Genomic DNA, 27,844 nt, shown 5'->3' with positions numbered 1-27,844 from the left:
TCCCAAAGAAAAGGCTACATGGGTATTTTTTTTTAAATTTATTTGAGAGTGACAGACACAGAGAGAAAGACAGATAGAGGGAGAGAGAGAGAATGGGCGCGCCAGGGCTTCCAGCCTCTGCAAACAAACTCCAGACGCGTGCGCCCCCTTGTGCATCTGGCTAACGTGGGACCTGGAGAACCAAGCCTCGAACAGGGGTCCTTAGGCTTCACAGGCAAGCGCTTAACTGCTAAGCCATCTCTCCAGCCCATATATGGGTATTTTTAAAAGATCAATGGGATGTTGTTATCTTTCTGCCTTGCTGGGCTACTTGGAATAAAACAAGAAATTATGAACAAAGCATATGGCATGTATACTTGTCTATACATGGACTTAATGAAAGCTAGGTTCCTTCTATTCCTCTTGTCAGCCCTTCTGTGAACAGTGAGCCAGCTGCAGAGCCACACATGGGGACAAAAGATAAAGACAGTCTCTGTCCTCAGGGAGTTTTCAGTCTGGCCAGAGTAACAACACAATAACGAAGTCACTGCAGTGCCTTGTGCACGTAACTGTACGGAATCGGGACTGTGATGAGGCATTGCCTTAACATCAGTGCCATGCTGGTGACAGGTCCACTGGGAGGAGGTACGTCCTTAAGAAAGGCTGAAATTTCACCAGGAAGGGCATTTCAGCACAGGTAGTCTCATGACATAGGGCACAGTCGTAGGAAAATTCAGCTTAGGAGGAGTTAGTGAAGAGCCCGAGGTCAGAGGCAGATGATGGGAGTTGTCTCAGTGGTCAGACAGTATTTGAAAAGCTTTGGTTTTCAAGCAGTAAGTATTCTTATTCTTTAAGCAATGGGAAGCTGTATGCTTTTTGGGTTAAGGGGAGAGCAAGCAGAACTGGGGATTGAACCTGTGGCTCACGCACGCTTCCCAGGCACTCTGCCACTAGCTATAGCGCCAGTCCTCGTTTGACTTTTGCCTTTCGACACAAGATCTCACTGCTCTGCCCAGGCTGGCCTTAAACTTGGTCTCCGCCCACTTCAGCCTCCTGAGTAGCTGGGAGGAGGGGCCTGTGCCACCTGTCATGCTGTATCAGGTGGGTAACATGGTGATGCTAGTAAGGAGCAGAGGGAGGGCTTGGGAGAATATTGACATCATCTTATGTGCATGATAGTTTGAGAAAGTTTTATGAAAGGATGGCCTTGAACCTGGGACTCACACCTGTAACACCAGCACTCAGCAGGCTGAGGAAGGAAGGTACCATGACTTTTAGATCAGCCTGGCATTCATAGCCAGTTCCATGCCAGTTGGGCAACATTAGCAGACCCTGTCTAAAGAAAAAAAAAAAAAAAAGACTACATGGGCATTTAAAAAAGTGAATTGTAAATTTGGCACATATGAATACATGAGCACCATCTGGTTTCCCCTTAACCAGGATTAAATACTGAAGAATTCCAGGTTTGGGGCTGGAGAGATGGCTTAGCAGTTAAGGTACTTGCCTGTGAAGCCTAAGGACCCAGGTTCGATTTCCCCCAGTACCCACGTAAGACAGATGCACAGGTGGTGCATGTAACTGGCATTCGTTTGCAGTGCTGGAGGCCCTGGCATGCCCATTCTCTCTCCCTCTGCCGCCTTCTCTCTCTCTCTCAAATAAATAAAATACTTTAAAAAAAAAAAAAAGAATCCCCAAGTTTAAGATTCTGTGATTATAAAAAGAAATTTAGAGGCCTAAGAAAATTCCTATGATTTAATAGAAAATGGAGATTATATGTTAGTTAAGTCAAATAATGATCTGACTACTTCTACTAATGAATACACAAAAATAAATTACAGGTATGACACCAAGAGTAGGAAAAAAAATCAAGGGGTGATGGAGTGCCCCGCGGGAGCCAACACCAGGCATGAAAGCTCGTGCTGGGGAGTCAGAGCCCTTGATCTCGGCCCTGAGGCGGTCACTGGGCTGCTGGGCTTGTCATCAAGTGTGGAGACTCCTAGGTGGGCGTTTCCAGCTACCTTTCTATCACTGATTTCTAGCTTCCTTCCTCGGCAGCCAGAGAAGTACGCTTTATTATCAAATGCTTTTAGAGTTGTTTGATACTGCCCTTATGATCACCGAGGTTATGGCGTCTCTCGAATGTTCCCTGTGTACTTGGAAATAATGCAGATTATTCTGCTGTTGGCTCTCTACCAGTGTTAGTCAGCTGCAGACTGTTGATGGTACGTTGTTCGCCCTGTTGTCTTGCTGGGCCCTGCTTGGTCTCCCGGTTTCTACGAGCGTGGGGGAGTCACCAGCCACCTCTGTGAGCTTCCCATTTGTCACCTGCCTCACATTCTTTTCAAAAATTCATTTATTTATTTATTTATGAAAGAGAGGCAGAGAGAGAAGGGGCACGCCATGACCTCCTGCAAATGAGCTCCAGATGCACGCACCACCTTGTGCATGTGGCTTTGCGTGGGTACTGGGGAACTGAACTCAGTCCTTAGGCTTTGCAGACAAGCGACTTAACCGCTGAGCCATCTCTCTGGTCCCTGCCTCACATTCTTTGAAAGTCTGTGGTTGGGTCCAAAGATCCTGAGGATTCTCTCTTCTTTGTGGGCTCACTCTCTTGCTTGTCATGTCATTGGGCATCCCTGGTGATTGTCCTTGCCAAGAGGTTCTGTTTTGTCTGATACTGATATAGTTTCTCGAGTTTTTTTAGTCAGTGTGCATGTGACAGTATGGTTTTCCATAGTTTCACTCTTTACCTACTTGTATCATAACTTTGAAAATTAATTTATTGGGTTGGGGAGATGGCTAAGGGGTTAAAGGCAAGTTGTTTGGATAAATATCCACCAGACAGTGTATGGGAGGAAGGGATTTGTTTCAAGCTTACGGATCCAGGGAAGGTTCCATCAGTGGTGGAAGAGGCCAATTCCACACATCCAAGCAGAGAAACAGCTGCATGAAGCGAACACCAGCAAGCGGGAACTGCCAGAGCGCAGGCTGCTCTCTGCATGTCAGATCTGCCCCCGTGTCGTGCTCCCCTGTAACAGTTACAACCTCAGTTTTAGTAAACTGAGTTTACTAAAAAAAAGTTTTAGTTTTAGTAAATCATCTGTGGGACCGAACACTTACTCTGTTACATTCAAACCACCACGTGGCCCTCGCTCTGCAAGGCTGCCGACTGGGGTTAGATTTCTGGCGCCCATGCAACGTCAGGCATGCGGTGGCGAATGCATCTGTAATCCTGCCCCACTGACAGCAACGGGAGGAAGCGTGGGGAGACTTTCAGAGCTTGTGGGTGAGCGAGACTGGCCTTCCCACTGGCACACAACAGAGACCTTGCCTCAAACAGGGTGGAGGGCGAGGACCAGCATCCCGAGATTGTCCTCTGACACCCCTGCGTGTTCTGTTAACACGAGTGTACACACACACACACACACACACACAATTTATAAAAAGAAAATTAGTTTCTTATGGACAGCATATTTTCAGTGGTTTTTTTTTTTTTCTTTAAGCATGTTGACAATATCTCTTAGTAAGAAAGGAGGGCTGGAGAGATGGGTTAGTGGTGAAGGTGCTTGCCTGCAAAGCCCAAGGACCCCGGTTTGATTCTATTTCACCTTTTATTTTTATATTTTTATTTAAGAGAGAGAGAGAGTGACTATGAGAATGAATATGAGTATGTCAAGGCCCCTTGCTATTGAAACAAACCATATGTACATGCCACTTTGTGGGCCTGGCTTTTCGTGGGTACTGAGGAATCGAACCCAGGCTTGGTACACTTTGCAAGCAAATGCCTTTAACAGCTGAGCCATATCCCCAGCCCCTATTGCATCATTTTTATTCTTTTGAACTATTTGGTTGTTTTCACCTTCACTTGTGGATTGAACTTTAATTTGTTTGTTTGTTTGTTTGTTTGATTGTTTATTTATCTAAGAGTGACAGACAGAGAGAGAAAGAGGCACATATAGAGAGAATGGGTGTGCCAGGGCCTCCAGCCACTGCAAACGAACTCCAGACGCGTGTGCCCCCTTGTGCATATGGCTAACGTGGGTCCTGGGGAATTGAGCCTCGACTGGGGTCCATAGGCTTCACAGGCAAGCGCTTAACCTCTAAGCCATCTCTCCAGACCTGGATTGAACTTTCAACTGTGTTTCTGTAGGTGGTTTTTAATAGTCACTTTAGGGATTACTATAAATCGTGCACTTCTCAACCTACTTAGAGTTAATATTCAGCCACTTTGAATGGATCATAGAAACCTTCCACCACATAGTTTCCTTTAATATCTTTGCTATGGCTTGGATGTGGTTTGCCTGCAAGGCTCAAGTTGATGCTTGGTCTCTGGTGCCATGTTATAATGAGGTAAAGAGACCTATAAGAAGTATTTGGGGGCTGGAGAGATGTCTTAGAGGTTAAGGTGCTTGCCTGTGAAGCCTAAGGACTCATGCTTGACTCTCCAGGTCAGACACACAAAGTGATGCAGGAGTGCAAGGTCGCACATGTGCACAAGGGGGCACACTCGTGTGGGTTTGATTGCAGTGGCTGGAGGTCCTGGTGCACCAATTCTCTTTCTCTCTCTCGCATAAAAAAGGCCAGTCTGGGGGCTGGAGAGATGGCTTAGCAGTTAAGCACTTGTCTGTGAAGCTTAAGGACCCTGGTTCATTTCCCCAGTACCCACGTAAGCCAGTTGCACAAAGTGGCACATGCATCTGGAGTTCGTTTGTAGTGGGTGGAGGCCCTGGTGCTCGCTTGCGCGCGCTCTCTCTCTCTCTCTCTCTCTCTCTCTCTCTCTCTCTCTCTCTCAATCTGCCTCTTTGTCTGTCACTCTCAAATTTAAAAAAAAAAAAAAAAAGGCCAGTCTGTTGGGCTTGCCTCACGAAAAAAGAAAGAGGTATTTTGGTCCTAGAGGACTTCACTGTCATGAAGGGCTTAATGTAGTTCCTATGAGGATGGGTTGGTCATCATAAGAGGACTGTTACAACCAGGGGAGCGCCAGCAGCCCGCTCTCTCACACCTGTGTGCCCCCTTCGCTTGTGCCTGCTTCCCTTTCTGCTTCTCCACCATGAAACCAAGGAGATGTCAGCCATGCTCCTGAGCAAGTAAAACTCCTTTCATAGAGTACCTAGCCCTGGATCCCTTGTCATGGTATAGAAATAAGCACTTCACCTACTGCTTTCTTAAAGATTCTATTTTTATTTATTTATTAGAGACAGAGAGACGGAGAGAGAGAGAGAGAGAGAGAGAGAGAGGGAGAGAGAGAAGGGGCACACCAGGGCCTCCAGCCACTGCAAACGAACTCCAGATGCATGCTCCACCATGTGTGTGCATCTGGCTTATGTGGGACCTGGAGAATCAAGCCTAGGTCCTTAGACTTCGTAGGCAAGTGCCTTAACCGCTTATCCATCTCTCTAGCCCCTCATGTACTTTTTTAAAAATTTTATTTATTTATTTATTTGAGAGCGACAGACACAGAGAGAAAGACAGATAGAGGGAGAAAGAGAGAATGGGTGCGTCAGGGCTTCCAGCCTCTGCAAACGAACTCCAGACGCGTGCGCCCCCTTGTGCATCTGGCTAACGTGGGACCTGGGGAACCGAGCCTCGAACCGGGGTCCTTAGGCTTCATAGGCAAGCACTTAACCACTAAGCCATCTCTCCAGCCCCCTCATGTACTTTTTATGTGTGGTTATTTCTTGTGTCAGCTTGGGTTGGCGTATGTCTGCAGCGCCATGTAGATAGTGCCGGTCACCCAGCCGAGAGCCTATAAAATATTATCCCCAGTTCAGTTCCCAAAGACTTTTGTCTGCTATCTTCATTCGGAGCTAGTTTTGCAGCTTGGGGTGAGCCCAGAACTTCAGCTTATGGGGTCACTTGAGCTTTCTCCTTCTCTGCATCCTTCTAGACTCTCCTGGTTTCCAGGAGCCCTTCTTCTGGTCTTCACTGATCCCCCCTCTGCTGCTTCCCGCAGCTGTGCGCTTGTCAGGCCGAGTGGCAGGAGCACCGAGAAGAAAGAAGGATCCTCCCAGCACCACGGAGCAGCCCGCCCCTCTCTCTCTCAGGGTTCTGGGTGCCTGCCTCGCCACTGCTGCCGTCACTATGGAGGGATTGCTCTGGAGGCTGGCAGGGGGAGGAGACGTCCAGATACCCGGGCTCTCCCGCATCCCTCACGTGCTCAGGGATGGTGTCCTTCTTCAGAGGGGACCTCTTCTTTGTTTTGCTTTATTGAGCGGTGCTGTGCTTGGTTCTGCTGTACTAGGGATTGAACCTAGGATGCCTCACATGCTACACCCAGCTCTTTTTCACCATAGGTATGTATGTCTCTCTACCTAGCTAGCTGCCTACCATCTATCCTGTGTCTGTCTGTCTCTCTCTCTCTCATCTACCTAAATCTATCTTTATCTATCTAACTATCAACAATCTATTCATTTAAATTTTTTAAAACTTATTTTGAGAGAGATAGAAAGGTTAAGAGAGAGAGAGAGAGCCAGGTGTGGTGGCGCATGCCTTTAATCCCAGCACTCAGGAGGCAGAGGTAGGAGGATCGCCATGAGTTCAAGGCCACCCTGAGATGACAGAGTTAATTCCAGGTCAGCCTGGACCAGAGTGAGACCCTACCTCGAAAAACCAAAAAAAAAAAAAAAAAAAAAAAAAGAGAGAGAGAGAGAGAGAGAGAGAGAGAGAGAGAAAACACCGGGCCTTTAGCCACTGTGAAAGAGCTCCAGACACATGTCCGGGGCGCATGGGCCACATTGCACGCTCGTGTCACTGTGAGTCTGGTACACGGACCTGGAGATTCGAACATGAGTTCTCAGGCTTTGCCGGCAAGTGACTTAACCACTAAGCCATCTCTCCAGTCCCATTTATTTTAATTTTAACACAGGGTCTCACTAAGGCTGGCCTTGAGCTCCCTCTGGCTGAGGAAGGTCTTGAACTTGTGACTGCCCTGTGTCACCTGTAGCTGAGGTCACAGACCTGTACCACCAGACCCAGCCTGCAAGAGCCTTTTTTGGAGGCTGTTTGGCTCATGCCCAACTTCAGGCTGCTGCTGAGTTCAGGCAGGGCAGACACTGAAGAAACAGCCAAACAGGTGACTCACCACAGGATTAAAGTGACCTTCTAATCTGGTTTCCTGTTCTGATCAAGTAGCTACTGTTTTCTTCCAGATCTGTCCGTTCTGCCCAAGGTTTCTGGTCGTATACAAATGGAAGAGATGGAGTAGACTGACTAGCCAGTCCTTCTTAATCTTTGTTTTCATACTGTTTTTCCAGAGTTACTGACAGAATTTACCAAGTACTGTTTTCTTAATCTTGTGAAGAATGTAGAAGCAAGGGGGAGGGAACAGGCATTGAGGTGAATACATATCTTGATTTTTTAAAAATATTATAACTTTACAAGGTAGCAAAAATGGAAGGCACCATATTTATGTACAATGAGAGGATAAAGAAAACAACAGTAAGCCAGGCGTGGTGGCACACACCTTTAATCCCAGCTCTCGGGAGACAGAGATAGGAGGATTGCCGTGAGTTTCAGTCAGCCTGAGACTACATAGCAAATTCACGTCAGCCTGGGCTAAAGTGAAACTCTACCTTGAAAAACCAAAAAGAAAGAAAGAAAGGAAGGAAGGAAGGAAGGAAGGAAGGAAGGAAGGAAGGAAGAAGGAAGGAAGGAAAGAAAACACAGTATTCCTTTCCTTCCTAAGACCCCATGCCACATTGGTCTTTAAGGTCTGAAGGGAAGCGTCTTGTTATTTTTGTTTTAAATAATTTTTTTTTTCGAGGTAGCCTCTTGCTCTAGCAACAGGCTGGCCTGGAATTCACTATGTAGTCTTAGGCTGGTCTTTATGTTTTAAATATTTTTATTTATTTATTTGCAAACAGAAAGAAAGAGACCCAGAGTATGGGCACACCAGGGCCTCTTGCCCTTGCCAACAAACTCCAGATGCATGCGTCACTTGGTGCATGTGGCTTTTTATGGATTCTGGAAGGCTTTTCAAGTAAAAGTGCCTTTAATCACTCACTGAGCCATCTCTGCAGCCGTATTCTTGTTTTTATCATTTTTACTGTTTTCTCACGTATACAATGCGGTTTATCATAGTCACCCCACTGCTCTCTTCTGTCCGCATCCTACCGCCACCCAGCTCCTCTTTCTCCCCAGTCTCCTCCTCATGTTCGTGTGTCTATTTTGTGGTTTGCTGAGTTTAATTTAACGAGGCTCGCTTGCATGAACATGGATGGGGGCTGTTCACCAGATCATGGGCAACTTACTGGTGGCTACACCCCTGAGAACGGGACGTGACTCCCCAACTCAACTGCCAGTAGCTTCTTGGGCGGGGGGCGGGGGAGTCTCATGAGCCTGTCACCTATCAATGATGGAATGTTAGCACCTAATATTGTGCAGGTTACTGTGAGTTTGTGAGCGCAGCAGCCGTGTCGTGTCCAGAAGACAGAGTGCCATGGAATTGTGATGTGCCAAGGTCTTTGGGAATCACATTTTAATTCAATGCTCCCTAAAGAATATGATTTAGCTGAGTTTTTCTTTGAAGGAAGTATTAGGCTCTCTGGCTGGCTAGCCTGGGGGGAGTTGGGTGCCTAAAGCTTTCCCCACAGTCGTCATCCCACACTGTAGAGGTGGCCTGTCCTTCCCAGGACACATATCGAGCCACACACTGCACGTTGCAGACTCTGGGAGTAGCTTGCCTCCTGGGTTTGGGCCTGAACCACACCTCCCAGAGCTGTGTTTGTTTTGAACCATACCTCCTAGAGCGGTCCTCGTTTTGGCTCACAGGAAAGGTCCCAGGTAATTCAGGAAATCAGACAGTGGCGGTGACAGCCTGTCATCTGTTCTCTTCATCTACCCTCTGCCTCTTTCCTCCCACCCCAGTGCTGGAGGAAGACAGCTGTCACCTCTCCAGAGTCTCTGCACCTCCCTAGAAGAAGCCATCTGCTCTCCCAGAGTGCCCCGATGGGACTGGACCACACTGGCTGCCCAGAGCCCACGCCTGACATGGGTGAGCCGAGTTCTCTGCCTCTCTTTTTATGTCCCCGGCGTCCTGGCTAGGGCATGGGGAGTGTTTCGTAGCTGTGACTGGTGTCGGTAGCTTAAGTGTGAGCCAGCTGCATGGTGCCTCGTCCCTTGTTATGCAGGAGCCCCGGGTACACTGCAAAGGGGGCTAGCTGGGGCAGATGCCCGGATGGACTCCAGGCTTGGTTCCACTTCCTGACTTTGAGCAGAACGATTGGTCCCGTAACAGGACAGAATTTTCAGAACCGTCCACAGAGTGAACATTCTCAGGTCCAGTCATGGAACTTACAGTTCCAGTTGCAGAGACTCATGGCGGGAGGGCGTGGCAGCTGGGGCGCGGGCATCTGTTCCCACTCAGTCCAGGAAGCAGAGAGCAATGCATGCTGCTGCTTAAACTCTTTTCTGTCTACCGGCCAGGACCCTGCCCCAAGTGAAGGTGGGTCTTGCTACCCCCATGAACTTAGTAACAGGCATACCCAGAGGCTCACCCAATCCACATAACCCCTCCCAGATGATTCTAGGTCCTGTCAAGTTGACAACATAAATTATCACAGGCACCCTCTGAGTTCACTTCACAAACGCCAGTGTACAGTGTTGCATCATGTGTGTCCCTCAAAGGGGATGACTCTGTGTGCCCGAAGGGCTGCAGTCCCTAGAAGAGCCAGGCCAGGACTCTCCATGCATGGGCACATTCCTTAGCCACACTCATGGAAGGCCGGCTATGCTGAGGGACGCTCCCCACCTCCAGTACGTAGGGAAGGTGTTGACTGTCCATTCCTCAGCACACGTACGTTATGTCACATAGTGGCCTGACAATCTAGAAGCATTCAAGTAGCTGGAGGGGGTGTGTGTGGGGACCTTGTGGAGGAGCACCATTTACCTGCTTTGAGACAGGGTCTCTCCCTGACCTGGCAGTTGCCCATTTGGCTGGACTAGCTAGCTGGCCAGTGGGTCCCAGGGATCCTGTGGTGCCCACCTCTCCAGTGCTGGGGTTCTAGGCATGCACCACCAGACTTGGCATTTTTACATGGGTTCTCGGGATCAAACTCAGGTTCTCATGCTTGCAAGGCAAGACTTTCCAGGCTGAGCTGTTTCCCCAGGCCCTGGAGATGGGTGAACGAGGGCAGTGCCCTTTGCAGAGCTGGGTAAACAAATAGCGCTTGAGAAAACAAAACACTCCCCTTGCCAGGCGGCTGATGCCGTGCTGTTGGCAGCTGGGCCTGTGGGAGCCAAAAAGCCACAGGAGGCCAGTGAGGGTAAGGCATGGTCGGCAGCGGCGGTGCACTTTGTGTTTGGCAGGCTAGTGAGGCAGTTCCGGGAGAGGCCTGAGTCTTAAGTTCTAAACCCACTTGATGTACACTGGGTACTGTGCTGGGATTTTGGTTTTCTTTTTAGAAAAAATATTTATTCACTTATTTGAGAAAAAGATAGAAAAGCAGAAAGTGAGTCTGCCACACCAAGGGCCTCCTACCACTGCAGACCAACTCCAGGTGCATGCACCCCTCTGTGCATTTGAGTTTATGTGGGTCCTGGCGACTCAAACTCAGGCCATCAGGCTTTGCAAGCAAGTACCTTTAATGGCTGAGCCATCTTTCCAGCCTGGCTGTTTGGTTTCTTTCCTTCCCTTTCTCCCTTCCTTCCTTTTTGGTGACTGTGGGCATGTGCACAAAATGGAGCATGGGCGGAGGTCAGAGAACCCCTTCCAGTGATAATCGTGCCTTCCACCTTGTTTGAATAAAGCAAGGTCTCCAGTGGTTAACTTACACGTTTGCCAAGGGAGCTGGCCCATGAGCTTCTGAGCAGCCCTCCTGTCTGCCTCCCTTCGCGCCCCCAGACATACTGAGTCTCCAGGGACCGCAGTGCCTGGCTTCTGATGTGGGTTCTGGGGCCCAAAATTCAAACCCTCACACTCATACAGCAAGTGCTTCACCCACCAAGTCTCCCCTCCAGCTCAGCCTTTGGGTTCCCATCAGCAAATTGATCTGCCAAAGACGTCTCTGAAAGGATCGTTTTCAGGGCAAAGACTTTTCTCTGATTATATACTTCATGCTGGGTTGAGAAGCTGGATACATGCCATTTCTCTGTATATCAATTCTTTCATTTTTTTAATTTATTTGGGAGGAGAGTGAGTTAGGGAGAGAAAAGGAGTAGAGGAAGAAAAAGAGGGAGGGAGGGAGAGAAAGGCTGAGAGAGAGAGAGGAGAGAGAGAGAAAGAGAGAGATTGAGAGGGAGTATGGGCATGTCAGAAAGTCTTACCACTGCAAACGAACTCCAGATACATGCAGCACTTTGTGCATCTGCCTTTGTGTGGGTATGGGGGACTCGAACTCAGGCCATCAGACTTTGCAAGCAAGCACCTTTAACTGCTGAGCCATCTCCCCAACTCTCCAATAGCCTTTTTGTCACAAAGGAGTGAACATTTCTGCCTTACAGGAGAGTGAGGGACTCTTGGGTCTCTGTGTTCAGTTCAAGTTAGCTTTCTTTTCCTCCCTTAATTATGCTCCTCCAACTGCTGCGTTCTAAACATCTGGGACTTTTGCTTCATAAGATTGAGTTTCCAGTTTCTATCTCCAAACCTCTCATCACTTTCCTTATTTTTATCCTTTCTCTCCTCAGTTCTGGGAGAAATTGTCACTTGTATATTCAGTTCTGCTTTTCTGGTCTTTCCCATGGTCACCATCTTTATTGGCGAATGTGACTTGTGATCTGACTTCTAATCTCCATAGTCTCTTTCCCGTGCCTTCTAGGAGCTTCAGGGCAGAACAGTCGGGATATCGGTAGTTTTCTTCTGTTCTTGGCTTTCAGTTAATGTCCACAGCCTTCTTTAGTGGGTAAAATTCTTCCGCCGCCTCCTTCCCCAGCATCGCCTTACTTTGCAGAGGCGCTGGAAAGAACATTCAGGGACTGTTACCAGCTTGTCTTCAGACACGCCCGGCACAACCAAAGCGTGATGTGGAGGGTGACGCTGTCACCCTGGTTCACTTGCCCAAAGCCTTACGCCGTCTGTAACCATCTGTGTGTCAATTTTCTGATTCTTTCTTCCACCTGTTCAGACCAAGTGGCTATCCTTTCCATGAATTTATTTTTGTCATTGTGCTTCTCAACCTGAATTTCCAACTTGGTTTCTTTAAAACGATTTCTGTCTCTGTTTGGCTTTCTGTGTGATGCAGTGTTGCCCTAAGATCTTCTGGTAACTGCTGCTCCTTTGGTTCTGTGGACATATTTATAATGGATGCTTTGATTTTTCTTTCTGACAAATAGGACAGCTGGCCACTATTCCAAACAGTGTCTGTGGTCTGGTTTTTTTTTTCTATATTGGTCATACCTTCCTGTTTCTTTACCTATTTCACGCTTTTTGGTTGGAAACTGGCTATTTTGTTTTTTATTTACTTGGAGAGAGAGAGAAAATGAGAATGAGAATGGATGTGCTAGGGCCTCCCACTGCAAATGAACTCCTGCTGTGTACACCACCCTGTACATTTGGCCCTACGTGGGTTCTGGGGAGCTGAACCCAGGCCCACAGGCCTTGCAAACAACCTCGTCCAACTGAACCAAGGCCGTCCCCTTGGTTCTGAAACTGGCTGTTTTAGATAGTATATGGTATCAGTCTTGAACACTGCTTCCCACTAGTCTTGATAGTGTTATTTGCAGGCTTAATAACTGGGTGGATTGTTTTAGGGACATTTATTGTCCTCCCACAGTGTGAAAATTCTGATATGCTCAGGAAGGTGCCCAGCATCACCATGTGACAGTGGCTTTGCTAACGCCCTCTGCCCCCTCCTCCCCCCCATAGGCTCTGCTGGTTGGCTGTTGAACATTCTGTTACTTTCAGCATTGTTCTAGAGCTTAAGTGTCCTACGAGTGATCCAGTCAAATTCTGGTTCAGGGGCTGGGGAGATGGCTTAGTAGACAAGACTGCTTGCGGGCTTGAGCTGACCCCCAACACCCATGCTAAATACTGGGCGCGGTCACGCAACCATGAATCCCGAGTCCTGAGGGGGTGGTTTGGAGGGAGTGGGGAGCGGAGACAGGAGACTTGCTGGCGCTCATTGGTCAGCCAGTCTGACCAAAACCAGCTCCAGGTTCAGTGAGAGACTGCCGTCAGATTTAGAGTGGAAATGTAATAGAAGGGGACACCCAGTACCCTCCACTGGCCTCCACCTGTGAGCTCACTGGGCACACACACCTGCACACAGACATGCATATTCTAGACACGCGCACCATATAAAAACAAACACACAAAAATAAATTGTGATTCGTTTGAGAGAATACTTTCTGAGGTCAATATTTGACTTTTTTTTCTGACCCTAAAGAACTTCTCCCAGATCTCTTTATGCCAGCTCCCTCTAGTGGAGTTCCCCTAGGCTGCCTCTTCGTCCGATCCTGGAATTTCTCACCTTCCCTTCACTAAACCTCCTCTATTCTTTTTTTCAAAAAAACTTTTTAAAAATTTTTATTAGCATTTTCCATGATTATAAAACACCTCCTCTATTCTTGAGAGCACATTTAGGTTGAAACTTTGTGGCTCTGTGTTACAAACAAGCCAGTTCTTCCTGGAAGAAACTGGGAGCTGCTAGGTAGTAGCCTGCCTTCTCTCTGCGGCAGAAGTCTAGGTGTGGTCTCTAGATGTAGGGATGGGGCAATGGCAAGCTTCTCTCTGAGCCGCAGTCCGCGAGGTGTCTGGGCTTGCTGCACCTTGCGTGGAACTACCCCAGGCACAGTACTCCTCATGAGCCAAAGAAGCAAGTTCCTGGGACTCACCCACCCATAGGGAATCGGTCTCAGCCACAGGGACCTGGGGGCGGCTGAGGAAAGACCTCTGGGAGCTGCGCAATGGTGATGAACGCTGGAGGTGGATGGACGATGCCTTTCTGAGGGAAGGATGCATGTTGCAATGCGGAGGTGGAAGCAGAAAGAAGAGCGTCCGGGTACAGTAAGTGCCAAGACCTCGAGGCAAGGAGAGCAAGCAGTGTGGCCGCTAGCTGGATCACAGAGCGAAGGATGACCAGAGGTCCAGAATCGGTCCAGCGAGGACGCAGGGTCTTGAGGTCATTTGGGCTGTGAACAGAAGCCTTCGGAGGAACTTGCGCAGAATGACTTGTGCTCTCAGGCTCCCCCTACCGGCGTGAGCCCGAAGTTGTCCTCCAGACCGAGCGTGGTTGGTAATGAGCGAAAAGGATAGCCCGACTTTGCCCTTGGCATTTGGAGGGAGGTGACTCGCGCTTTCTATGTAGTCCTTCTTAGCACGGCCTAGGAAAATGCAGACGGTGACCCTCCGTGCATAAGGCCGGTTTTCGGGAAGGAAAAGAATGGAAGCAGGGCCCTGAAATGTTGGAGCTGGGCATGGAGGAGGTGCCAAGAAGGGAACAGGAACCCTTAGGCCTCAAACAAGTAAAATAAACTAGGGACATGGCCAAGGTACTCCCAGTGCCCGTCAACTCAACACCGAACGTGCTGAGAGCTGGTAATTAACTTGGCACCCTGGAGCCCCGACACGGTCGCCCCTGCGATATGCGGTGGATATGCGAACATGCAGCTCAGGAATGGAGACGGGTTTGGGAAGTGGACCTCAAACAGAATGACGGGGACAGCCGCCTGCTCTCTCCCAGTGTCCACCCTGGCCTGCCCGTGTGTCACCATCACCACCGGCCACACTTACTGCACTTCATAGTGGAACCAATTTCCATGAACTTTAGCAGGGTAGATGAGAGAGGGGGAGGGGGAGGGGATGAAGAAGGAGGGGAGCCCGGAGAGTTGGTAGCTGGTCCACAGTGCTCCAAGGACACAGGACAAAGTCCGCCCCTCACCCTGTGTAACGGCTCCCTGATAGATGCCGTCGGTGGTCTCTTTTTTTTTTAATTATTATTATTATTTATTTATTTGAGAGCGACAGACACAGAGAGAAAGACAGATAGAGGGAGAGAGAGAGAATGGGCGCGCCAGGGCTTCCAGCCTCTGCAAACGAACTCCAGACGCGTGCGCCCCCTTGTGCATCTGGCTACCGTGGGACCTGGGGAACCGAGCCTCGAACCGGGGTCCTTAGGCTTCACAGGCAAGCGCTTAACCGCTAAGCCATCTCTCCAGCCCTCGGTGGTTTCTTTTTGTCTTTGCCCTGCGCTTTGTAAAACTGGCGTGGACCGTGACAGCACTTTTTGGGGATCCTTAATGACCCCAACCATCCTGCCGGCCACGGGCTGTCAGGAAGGTCGTGGACGCCAGTGGTCACCGCTCACTTGTGCGGGAGGGGCGCACCCTGCTGAGCGCGTGCCCCGAAGCCGGCGCGCGTGGCTGCGGGCAGAGGACACCCGCTCCTCGCTCCCCCCCTCCCCGGGGGCCCAGTGGCCTTTCGCTTGCGTTTCTCGGGGACGCGCCACCGTGTTTTAGAGAAAGCCGCCCGATCGTTCTGCTCGCCAGCACGGCACGGAGTTCCCCGGGCTCCTACCCGAACGCACACGTGCGAATGTTGGGGCCGCCCCGGGCCGCAGCCGGCCGCGGGGACGCAAGGGGACGGAGGACGGCCCGGGGCCCGCGTCCGCGCCGGCGCCCCGGGTCTGCGTGCGCGCGGGCGAGAGCGCGCCGCCCGACCGGCGACCCGCAGCCGGGGCCCCGCGCGGCTCTGCGCCCTGCCGGGTGGGCGCCGAGCGACGTCGGGCAACGTCGGGCGCCGCGGTGCCCCCCAACCCCGTCCTCATCCCCGCGCTGGTCCAGGGTCCCGCGGCGGGTCCGAGCGCACGGCGGCCGGCCGCGAGTCTCCTTGGCGGAGCCCCATGATGTCAGCGGACCCGGAGCCGCGGCCGCGCAGCGGGGATGGGGCGGAGGACCCCGCGCGCCCCTCGCCCCCCGGGCCCGGCCCCGGTCCGCGCGCCCCTTCGCCTGCCGCTCTGTGGCTGGAGCTCGGGCCCGCGTGCCGGGAGGGAGCGCCGCGGTGCCCGAGCGAGTCGAGCGGGCCGACAAGCGGCGACCTCGGCACGAGCAGCAGCGGCAGCAGCGCCGGGCTGTCCCCCGGCTCCGACTCGGACAGCAGCGGCGTGGTGTGCGGCGGCCGCGGTGGCGGTGGCGCTGGCGCGGGCATGCGCGGCGCCCCGTCGCGCTCCCGGAGCCTGGAGAGCCTGCGCTCGGCCTCGGCGGGTAAGGGCACCGCCCTGCGCCGCGCCGCGCCGGGGTCTTGCCCCGCGCGCCCTCGCCCTCCGCCCCCTTAAGTCCCTCAGCCTGGCCTGCCCCTCGCTCGCTCGCTCTTGCAGCTTCACCTTCCTGCCGCCTGGTGCCTTCCTTCCCACCGCTTCGCCCCCTTCCCGACCAGCCCTTCTCGGGTCCACTTCCAGTAGGGGAGCACCTGTTTGGGACAGCCCCGTCCGTCGTCCGCTGGGGAAGCCGAGTGCTTAAGGTGAAGCTCAAAAGTCGGTTCTTCCCCCACCCACTCTTGACTGGCACGTGTCTGTCTGTCTGTCTGTCTGTCTGTCTGCAACCTCCTGACTTCTGCAAAGGTGGGAAGGTGACACTGGGGACAGACCTCACCACTTGCTGGGAGTGTGCTGGTGGCCTCAGGATGGAGGCGTCCAGGCGCACTAGAGTGAGGTTTCCCAGGTGGGGTGATGGTGTGTATCCGCTACCGCGCGCTCCCAGTGTGCCTCTCTGGAGGGCCAAATCCCTGGTAATGACAGGGAGGGAACGTTTGGCCTGTGTTAAGGAGTGAGGAAGTCCACAGTGGCTTCCTGAGTGGCTGGTTTCCATATGACTTTTTGGAGACACCACCAGCAGTTTGAGAGTTTGTAGTGGGTGCTGTGAAGGAAGACAGTTGCTGCTGCAAAATTAGGGAGGTAATGCACCCAGTGTGCTTGGGCGTGGGGCCGGGAGCTACCCATGGCTGGTGAACGCCGCTGGGTAGGTGCCACACAGGTGTAGGGATGGGACTGGAGCTTACAGGTCGTACCACCAGGCACAGACAGGAGCCACGGGGCTACGCCGGCGGCAGGCTCCCCTTCCCGGGGTGGAGCACAGGCTGTTTCAGAGTGGAATAAAAAGTTGCTCTGGCAAGGTCGTGAAACGGTGAGTGACAGATGAGAGGATCTGGACGTGCACACTTTGGCACTGAGTGAGTGATACAGCTCTTGGTACCTCAGGCTGAAAGTTTTTCATCGCTGTTGCTGTGATTCCCTCTCATCCCTTGGTGACATCTCTAGAAACTGTTCCTTCCTCGTGAGAGCGCTTAAATAGAACCCGTTTTGAGAAAACCAAACCAGATAGTACCTGAGTGGGACTTCAACCACTCGGCCACAGGGCCCCTTCCCCTGTCCTTGCCCTTCTTGTGGACTAAGAAATCATGTTTCTTGTGCCTCTGGAACTCTGAACCGATCCAGAGGGTGTGAGAGAGTTGGCTCCAGCCCCCATCAGCACCTTCCCTTTTGCCTTTTGTCCCAGGAAATGTGTACTAGTGAGACAAAAGGAGCTGACAGAAATGTGGGCTTACTAGGGACACCCCACCTCAGACAAGGACACTAGGGTATGGATGAATTTTAAAGACAACGCAGACATTCGATGAAGGTCTTGGGGAGGAGCACAAGACAAAAGGTGACACCCAGAAGGCTACTCCTTGAGGGCCTCAGAGCTGCCCCAGCAACAGCGTCGCGGGGTAAAGCAACACAAAGCTCTAGGGTTGGTGGGCGGCCCAGAGGCCAGTGTCGCACCCTCTGCCAGTCACTGGATCACTCGGGGTGGGCTCTGGGTGGCATTGGGTTGTGTGCTTGCAAGGTGACAGGCGGTGGTCAGAGGCATTGGGGACAGCATTTCTGGTCCCCTCAACCTTTCTGCCCCTCTCCCGTCCCTCTGTCTCCTACTTCCCGCCATGACGACAAAGCCTGCATAGTCAGTGGTCAGTGCTGGATGTGTCAGAAGTGCTTGCTTGCACCGTGGAGCCACGCGAGTCTGAAGTCGGGGGTCTGGGTTCCTGGCTAGACCCTTGATTCCATAAGACTGCCGTAGGACGCCATGTACTGGCTCTGTTCTCTCCTCCTACGATACAACTTGCTGCTTTCTGTCCTCAGGAAGAATCGAGAGGACACGCACTTCAGTAATCCTCTTTGGATTTTTGTTTCAGTTGAGGGCTGGTTTGAGAATTCTGCTAGGGAAGAGAACTTGATTGGGAAGAGAAAGGAAAATTACAGGTTTATTTTTGTGTTTATGTATTTGTGTGTGTGCGTGTGTGTGTGTGTGTGTGTGTGTGTGTGTGTGTGTATGTAGGTCAGAGGACACTGTGGTGGTTTGACCCAGGTGCCTCCCATAAAGTTATGTGTCCTGCATGCTAGGTCCCCAATTGGTGACAATTTGGGAACTCCTGGACGTCGTGTATTGTTGGGGGTAGGCTTACGGGTGTTACAGCCAGCTTCTGCTTGCTAGCATTTGGCATACTCTCCTACACCTGTTGTCTACCTGATGTTGGTCAGGGGGTGATGTCCAGCCTCTGCTCAGGCCATCATTTTCTCCTTCCATCATGGAGCTTCCTCTCAAGCCTGTAAACCAAAATAAACCCTTTTCTCTCATAAACTGCTTTTGGTCTGGTGATTTGTTCCAGCAACATGGCGCTAACTGCGACAGACACTCGAGTGTTATCCTCAGAAACTCTGTCCGCTTTTTCAGAGGCCGAGTCTCTTGTCAGGCTTGAACTCACCAATCTAGACTCGACTGGCCGGTGAGCCCCAGGGTCCTCTTTCCTCCCCTCCTCGGCACCGGGACTTCAGGGGTGTGTCATGTATCCAGCATTATCTGCATGGGTGTCCTGCTCCGTCCTCCTCCACCTGTCCTCATTTTGAGCTGGAGTTTCTTACTGGGCTGTGTGTGTGTGTGTGTGCGTGCGCGCATGCATGTCCAGGTGATTCCCTCTTCTTTGCTTCCCTTTGCAGGACTGGGATTGCAGGTACATGTGGCCACACCTGGCTGTTTATGTCTGATCTGAAGATTCACACTCAGGCAGTTTCAGGCTCCCTCAGGCCCTCATGATTGGTCAGCAAGTGCACTTAACCACTGAGCCATCACTCCAGCCCCACATAATATTTTTAGGCAGATCTGTCACTGAAAGTTAGCCAGTAAGTCTCCTTTCTCCTCCAACCCAAATTTGGGATTACAAATGGGAATCACCATGCCCAGCATTTTATGTGGCTGGTGGGAATCTACACTCAGGTCCTCATGGACAAACACTACCAACGGAACCATCTCCCAACCCAAGCCATGGCTTTAAAAATTTCTATTCTGTTACGTCACCTGATGGGCACAATCTCAGTCAATGCTAGAAGGGTCGATGGTTTTACTTTGTGGGTTTTTGCATGGTCAGTGTTGTATGATTTCTTCCTGGAAGAGAGTCCATGTTCCTTCCCCATTCTTCAGCAAGCCATTGAGCCTTATGTCTGGACCAGGTGAACATTAGGCTTTGGGGAAGCCTGGGCCTCTCCTGCATCTGGCATCAGGCATATACTTGTCCCAGGCACAGCATAGGGACTAGAGATGATAGGTCAGTTCCTTGTCCTCAAAGACATTCCAAGTCAGCTGGGTGTGCTGGTACATAGCTATTCCCAGCACTCAGGAGATTGAGACGGGAGGTGGCATTTCAGGCTATCTACACAGGGCCACCCTATCAGAAAAGGAGATGGAAAGAGGGAGGAAGAGAGGGAATGAGTGAGTGAGAGAGAGAGAGAGAGAGAGAGAGAGATCATGGCCCAGCACAGAGGGGCAGCAGTGATCCGTTCATTGTGATAAATAGTGCAGTGGAGGTAAACTCTAGAGGTGGTGTTGGGGTGCCCATGTCAACCCTAGCTACGGGGAAGGACCCAGAGCTCAACACCACCATTCCACTCTCTTGCTTCCACTTTGTTTCAGTGAAAGGATGTAGATAAGAAGAGGGAACACCCATAGGGCAGAGTCCAGGAATCCAAGCTTCCCGTGGGGTCCTCTTCCTTGGATCTGTATGAGCACATGCATTTTTCAGGCAGCAGTGCCTTGTGACATGTGTGAAGCCTTGTCAGCTAGGGAAATCCTTGAGCCTGGGTGGGCGTCCAGGGTCTTTACTGGAAACTGGCTGTGTAGGCATGGTAGTGCTCACCAGACTTAACAGAGGTCATATTGACAGAGAGTACTGCAGTTGTTGCAATGTAAAAATGCCCCCATGGTCTCGCACGTTTGTGATTAAGCCTCGTATTTAGTCCGCAGCTTGCAGAGCCTTTGGGAGGAGGAGCCATGCTGGAGGAGGTGTGTCACCGGGGGTGGGCCTTGGGGGTGCTACAGTCTAGCCCCACTTACCCCACTGAACTCACTTTCTACTTCCCCCCGTCATGTGAAAATGTGATGCTCAGCTGTCTGTTTCCGCCAAACTTTCCCCACCACGATGAAACGTCCTTTTGAAACTCTTAAGTCAAAATAAACCCTTTCCTTCCATAAGCTATTTCTGGTCTGGCGCTTTGTCCCAGAGACAGAAAGGTAACTGCTACAACTTCCTTTGAAAGAGGGTCTCTCATTGGCCTGGAAACTCACCAGTTAGGCTGGACTGACTGGCCAGAGAGCCGCAGGGATTCTCCCCAGGGCTGGATCGCAGGAACATGTTACTATGAGTATTAGAGATCAAATTCAGGTCCTTATGCTTGCTAAGGCAAGCGCTTTACCAACTGAGCTATCTCCCCAGCCCAGCAGAAGTGGCTGACGCTATAAATCTTCCTCTGAGATATTTTAGCTGAATGAATCTCATGAGTCTTTATATGTTAGATTTTATTTTTGTTCAATTTAAAATTTCTAATTTTCTTCTTCTTTTATCTATAATTTTTAAAGGTATTTTCCAAGTTCTTTCTTAAAGAATATTTTATCTATTTATTTACAAGCAGAGATAAAGGAGAGTGAGAGAGAGAACGCACACGAGAGAGAGAGAGTGAATAGGTTTGCCAGGGCCTCTTGCTGTTACAAACTCCAGGTGCATACACCACTTGGTGCATCTGGCTTTATGTGGATTCTGGGGAATTGAACCCAGGTACAAGCTAGTATCATTAACTACTGAGCATCTCCCTGGGCCCAGGTATTTTTATAGTTCTAAATAACGGAGAATTTTCCCCAAATATATTTCAATGGATTTTTAAAAGTATTATTTATTTATTTATTGAGAGAGGGGGGAGAGAGAGAGGGGGAGAAAGAGAATGGGTGTGCCAGGGCCTCTAGCCTCTGCAAATGAACTTCAGACACAATTACTACCATGTGCATCTGGCTTATGTGGGTTCTGGGGAATGGAACCTGGGTCCTTAGCCTTTACAGGCAAGCACCTTAACCACTAAGCTATCTCTACAGCCCATCTTTCATTGACTTTTAATATTATTTGGTTATGGCCATTGCTTTATATGGTCTAGTGCTCTACATTTGTTACGCCTTACATTATAACCCCGAATATTGTCTATTCTGGTGAATATTGGATGTAAATTCCATTTTAAAAGTTCATTGCCATATTTATATTTTTGGAAACTAGTTAGAATTCTACCAAGAACTGAGTGAGCTGTAGAGAGGAGAGCTGCCAAGTTTTGGAGTAGTTTTTTCAGACGAGTCAAAATAAAAGAGCAGTTACGTGTTGTTTAATGGCCTGGCAGTAAAATGCATTGTTAGATGACTTCGTGGTAGCTTGAACATCATAGAGTGTCCCTAAGTCTGGGTCACACAGCTGGGGTATATAGTGCGTGTGTGTGAGTGTGAGTGTGCACGCGTGCGTGTGGAGCCTGTCGCTTCTGGCACGGTGATGAGCAAAACAGCAGGACAGCAAATCAAGCGTGAGAGAAGCGCTTCAGGAAGAGCCGTTTCCGGGGAGGTGCTGCACGCCTTCATCGCGCCCTCAGGAGGCTAGGGTAGGAGGATGCCCCGAGTTCAGGGACAGCCTGGACTATGGAGTGCGTTCCAGGTCTGCGTGGACTTAGAGCAGGACCCTGCCTCAAAACTTCAAAAAACAACACAAAAAAGTGAGGCATAGTAGGGCCGGGGGATGACCCAACGGTTGGAGGGCTTGCTGCAGACACAGGGCTTGACACTGCGGGATTTGATTCCCCAGCACCCACATAAGCCACTACAGACAGCTGGGCATAGTCACTCATGTCTGTAACCCCAGTCCTACAGGGGCCAAAGACCAGAGAGCCACTGGGACTTACTGAGAAAAAAAAAATGATGAAAAAAGTACCACTGGATTGAAAGAGAAACTCTGTCTCAAGGAAACAGGCAGATGAGTGAAAAGGAAGGACACCTGACAGTCTCCTCTGGCCTCCCCACGTGCACACAGGGCACACATATGTGTATATACCACATGTGCACACACACACACACACACAAACACACAAACACACACGCCAGCAGAGCCAGGGGAATGCCAGGCCTGGTGGTGCTGGCCTGTAATCTCAGCTATACAGGAAGTAGATGCAAGAGGATCACAAGTTCAAGGCCTGCCTGAGCAACTTAACGTGACCCTGTTTTAAAATAAAAAGAGGGGCTGGAAAGATGGCTCGGCAGTTCAGTGAGCTCTCTGTGCAAACACGAGGGCCCGAGAGCCCCGGGGCTCGGGTAAACCGCTAGGCGTGCGTGGTCATGAGCGCCTGTCACCCCAGGTTCCCAGGGGAGCAGAGAAGGGAATTTTCAGAGCCCTGCAAGCTCTGGAACCAGTAAAGCGACTCTGGCTCAACATCAAGACTGAGCAGAAGAGCAGTGGAGTGGGATGCCTGATGTTCCTTTCCAGCACCCCTAGATGAGTGCTCCCCACCACACGAGAGTGTGTGGAGCACCGCCCACCCACACACACCCCTCAGTGCACAGGCACACACTGCAGCCATAACAAGTGAAAAGAGGGCTGGGCGTGCGGCTCGGTGATAGCGCGCTTGCCTAATATGCAGCAATATGGATCCAACCCCCAGGGCAGCGGAAAACAAAAGGTGTGGTAAGCACAGGATGTGGGAGGTGGCTGCGCATCGCCCCGCGTGGTGGCTTCTGGGACGCTGTGTGGGGGCGCTCTCACACGTCGTAAGAAACACACCGTCAGCAAATACAGGAGGAGCAGCAGCTCTTCGCCGTTGTCACGTGTACCGGCCGCCGTCGTATTGCCCCGGTGTCACAGGACAGTCGCTCGGTTTCCAGCAGCATCACCACAAACACGTGCACGGTGATGTCACCGTGGCTGGGACGACGCCACTGGGCGATAGGCATTCTCAGCTCCATGACAACCTTACAGACCCATGGTGGTTGTGTGGTGTGCGGTGACCTTGACATTCTCCTTCCATGTGCGTGTGGCGGTCCAGCTTGTGACCCTCGCTACAGCAGCGTAGGCAGGAAGCGTTGTTCTGAAGTTCGGTCTGTGAGTGGGAGAAGAAAGCAGAGAGGGTAGAGGGAGAATCCCAGTGAATGCTTGGCCAACTTCCCCGGGCACCAGGGAGTTAGAATGGCCCTTCAAAGGTGGCTCAGTTTGGACCCTGGTGAGCCATTGCTGTCCTTCTGTTACTGAGGTCCTCTGTCAGGACCAGAGGCCTCCAGGTTCTTGAAATCTCTTTCAAATAATTTTAAAAGCACACGCAGCAAAGAGGCAAGAAGTGTTATATGTAAGGAGATGGTGGCGAAATGTATTGCAAAGGAGCAGCCGACCTCTTGAGCTCTATTGCCCAAGAGCAGGGGGTTACCATTGGGGGTTTCTTTTTTTTTTTTTTTTTTTGAGGTAGGGTCTCACTCTGGTCCAGGCTGACCTGGAATTAACTCTGTAGTCTCAGGGTGGCCTTGAACTCATGGCGATCCTCCTACCTCTGCCTCCCGAGTGCTGGGATTAAAGGCGTGCACCCCCACACCTGGCGTGGGGGTTTCTTTTATGGAGTCTATGAGGAGGAGCTGGTTACTGCAGGTGACGTCTGGGTGGTTCTCTGTTGTTTTATTTATTTGAGAGAGAGAGAGAGAGAGAGAGAGCATGCATGCGCGCCAAGACCTCTAGTCGCTGCAAACAAACTCCAGCTGCGTGCGTCACCTTGTGCATCCGGCTTATATGTGTCCTGGGGAAATCGAACCTGGATCCTTTGGCTTTGCAGGCAAGCGCCTTAACTGCTAAGCCATCCCTCCAGCCTGGTTCTCTGTTTTGATTGATAGACTTGAGTTATGTAAGCTTTCATCTACTGTGCATGTCCTTTCCCGTGATGCATCTGATTTTAATCATCTGCATGCCCAATCATGCATAGGCATGAGATGGTAATTAGGGGATTTTCCCTAAAGGTTCACTCAAAGGACACAGTTTGCCTTAATTTGTGTGCACTCAAAACCAGTGCATGCTGGATAGTCCCCTGCCTTTTGCTCCTAGATGTGTTTTGGGACATGTGTGGGTGAAAAGTGACCACAGAAGGGGAGTTACCAAGGGGTTACTAAGGGAAGGGAAGCTTACTGTTGTTTGCAGTGGGGTGAACCCGCAGCTGGTTGCAGGTGGGGCACCCAGGTGCATTGTTAGGAAAAGGGGTGGGTGTTTCGCTCGAGTCAAGTGGGGTCCTGGGTTTCCAAGCTGTGCCCGTGCTTGCCTGCCTCACCTGATAGAGGGCAGCTGCGGCAGGACCAGGCCGGCAGGAAGCTTGCCCATCTCCAGCTTTGCAGCATCGGCACGTCTTTCCTTACAGAGTGTCTGAGGAGCTTGGCAGGAAGCGTGGGAGTGTGCCCTGCAGCTCCTGCGACGTGAGCTGGGGGCGTGGAGGACAGAGAGTTCGCCGAGGTGCCCGGCACAGCAGGCTGGGGAAGAACAAGGCGGGTCTCCGCCCTGTTGACGCATGGCGTGCAGCTCACAGCGAGGGCTGATCCTTGGAGGTCACAGCGAGCCGACCGCGCTCGTCTGTTTTCAGTGTTCTGTGTTGCCCGGCTCTCAGACAGCACAGGGCCTTGCTGTCCCTGGAGAGACTGATTCACCTCTCTCTCAGAGCTGACTAATTTCTAGAGGTGATAGCCACCTACCAGAGTGTACCCCTTAAATGCAGACCCACCAGCTCAGGTCCTAGGCCCCAGCCGTTTCCTCTGCAAAGCCTGTATGAGCCGAGCCACATACCCTTCCCCTAACCACCTCCCAGCCACACCCTAGACCGCAAAGCACAGCCAGCGGTCCCAGAGCCTGCCGCCATGATTCAGACCAGACCATCTCAACCTGCGTGCCCTGTCTCGCCTCTCTTTCCCACAGAAGCCACCATAAAGCTCTTCTGTGTGTTCTTCCATACTCCCTGTCTCCTGACCTGCCCTGCTGCTTCCCTGGGCACCCCTGTGCAGCGTACTCTACCTCCTGTTCATGTAAACTTGTTCCTCATGACAGGCTTCTCTGTCTCTACTCTCTGATTAAAACAATCCCTGGGCAAGAGCCTTGGGTGGGGGCACACGCCTATAATCCAAGCAGTTGGGAAGATGCGGCAGGAGAATTAAGAGTTTGAGGGCTGGAATAGTAGCCCTGTCAGTAGAGTGTCTGCCTCACAAGCATCAAGACCCGTGCTTGATTCCCAGAACCCACATAAAATTCTAGGCCTGGTGGCTCATGCTTGTAACCCCAGCACAGAGAAGATGGACACAGAGGACCCTTAGGGATTACTGCCCTGGTTGTCTAGGCGGATGTGTGAGCTCTAAGTACAGGGAGAGCCCTGGCCTCTAAAAAGGAGGCTAGGGGGCTGGAGGGATGGCTTAGCAGTGACGGCATTTGCCTCCAAAGCCAAAGGACCCAGGTTCAATTCTCCAGGACCCACATTAGCCAGATGCACAAGGTGGCGCATGTATCTGGAGTTGGTTTGCAGTGGCTGGAGGCCGTGATGCTCCCATTTTCTCTCTCCCTCTTTCTGTCAAATAAATACAAAAAGGAGGCTGAGGGAATGGCTAAGAGCACTTGCTCCACAAGCCGGTGAACCAGAGTTCAGATCCCAGTACCCGTGTAAAGCTGGACGCAAAAGTGGCGCACACACATGCATAACCCCATTGCTTCTATGGCAGAAGGAGGCAGAGGCAGGAGAGTCCTGACGCTTGTGAGCCAGCTAGCGTGGCTTTCCTGGTGGCAGCCATCCAGAGAGGCCCAGTCTCAAGCAAGGTGGGAGGAGACGGCCAACACCCCAGATTGTCCTCTGACCTCCACCTGTGCTCTGTGGTGTGCACGCATGCGTGCGTATGTACACACTACGTACAAGAAACAAATCCACATCTGAGGTCCTTCGCCTTCTGGATACACACTCGTTTACAAAAAAGAAAAAAGCACCTTGAGTGATTTGAAAGCACTAATTACGCTGCAGGTAATTGCCCCAGGGATCTTGGCTTCCCAGCCGGGCACTTGGGCCTCTCTCCCGGAGAGGAGTGCCCTTGGCAGCAGGCACAGCCCACACTGCTGAGCCATGCAGAAGAGTGGGAAGAGCGAGCGTCGGGTGGCAGAGACGTGGCCCGCTCTGTCCTCACTGCAGTTCTGTGTTCTAGGTAAGGGAAGCGGGCTCCCAGGGGCGGTGGGTGGGTCCGGCCACTGCGGGTCACCACACCTCACGCAGCTTGAGAAGTGCAGTTCTGAGCTCCGTGTGTGCTCCTTCTGCCTGCCTGCTTTGCGGTGCCTGCCTGCGAGAGCATGTGAGGACACTGGTGCATGGAGAGATGGTCCAAGGCGGCGGGTGGGGAAGTGGCTGAGAACATCGTCTTAGGGGATTGTAGCCGTCAGCTTTGTGTGGCTGCAACTAAATGGCAGAGACTGTAGGCTTTAAAGAGAGAAAGTGCTTGTTCAGCTCACAGTCTGGGGGGTCCAGGCTCCAAAATTGAATGGCTTCTGGTAAAGGCAGCAAACATAGTGAGGAGACTCGTGTGGTGTGGGTATATGGCGTGTGGGTGCAGCAGGTGTGTATGTGGTATGCATATGTGTGGTGCGTGTGGGCTTGTGGTTTGCGATGTGCTGTGTGTACCAGAGTGGTGGATGTGGTGGATGAGGTATGGGCATGTAGCCTGTTTCTTTCTTTTCACTGCTATTCTGTCACTTTCCATCTACTCTGGAAAACAGTGATATCCCCAGGTCCCCTGAGGCAGCTCATGATGCACAGGTTCAACTGTGGTGGTCCATCCACATCTCCTTCCCAATTCTGACCCCGGGGGAGGACCTGGCTACCTTGTTCCGTGTGAGCCAGCCGGGTGCCATCCCCAAGAGGTCTGTTTTCAAATGCTGCTGGCACACGAGAAGTAGGGAAGACAGAGTGCAAGAAGCGAAGCCCAGGCATGGTGCTAGAGCCTTGAATTGGGACAGGCTGTGGTGAGCGGCAGCGGAAGTTGGCAGCTGGCAGGGAGGGATGTTCGCCCCATGGTGTGGAAGCTGCTACGTGCACAAGAGGCAGAAAGTGGCTGCCATGGTGACCTCAGTAGCTCTGGACCCTCCACCAGCATCTGCATATAGCCCAGAAAAATAAAGTGAAACTCTCCACCTGCCAGGACCCGCTTCACTCGATCACGCCACCTCGTGCCAGCCTGCAGTCGCCTTCCCTGGGAAGCGGGACTTTAAATGGGTGAGGTGTGAGGGCAGAGGACGCTCTGAGAAAGTTAATGCCTCAACGTTTGCAAGCCCCTGTTCTGTCACCTGCCCCTTTGTGCTGATCTGGTTGGGCTCCTGAACATGTCCTCTGTCATCAGGAGAGCCCCGGCTCCTCAGCCTGTGAGTGGCTGTGAGTGGTCTCCACTGGCGGACCAGGTGGAGGTGGGCGAATCATGATCTACGGGATATCCTTAAAATGTCAGGACTCCTCTGCCAACCCAGCAAGCCGACTCTGACTGTCCGTCCTTGTCTTGCTGCTGCTGCTGTTATTAATTATTATTACTTTATTTTGCTGTATCCACTGTAGAATCCTGTTTTTTCTTTTGA

At 51.4% G+C, this 27,844-nt stretch overlaps 1 protein-coding gene across 1 annotated transcript in view; it reads left to right on the top strand.

The window, feature by feature from the left end:
• The window catches only part of Arhgef4 (Rho guanine nucleotide exchange factor 4), a 147,514-nt gene that overhangs the window by 67,125 nt on the left and 52,545 nt on the right, over nucleotides 1-27,844 (top strand). The window contains exon 4 of the mRNA XM_045151065.1: nucleotides 8,845-8,971. Within this exon, the coding sequence (XP_045007000.1) occupies nucleotides 8,845-8,971 (127 nt within the window). The remainder of the gene's footprint in view (nucleotides 1-8,844; nucleotides 8,972-27,844) is intronic.

This window comes from Jaculus jaculus, chromosome 5, assembly GCF_020740685.1.
Source record: "Jaculus jaculus isolate mJacJac1 chromosome 5, mJacJac1.mat.Y.cur, whole genome shotgun sequence".
Classification (NCBI taxonomy): domain Eukaryota; kingdom Metazoa; phylum Chordata; class Mammalia; order Rodentia; family Dipodidae; genus Jaculus; species Jaculus jaculus.
Note: the sequence above shows the minus strand (reverse complement) of the source record. Positions and strands in the feature narration are given on the sequence as shown.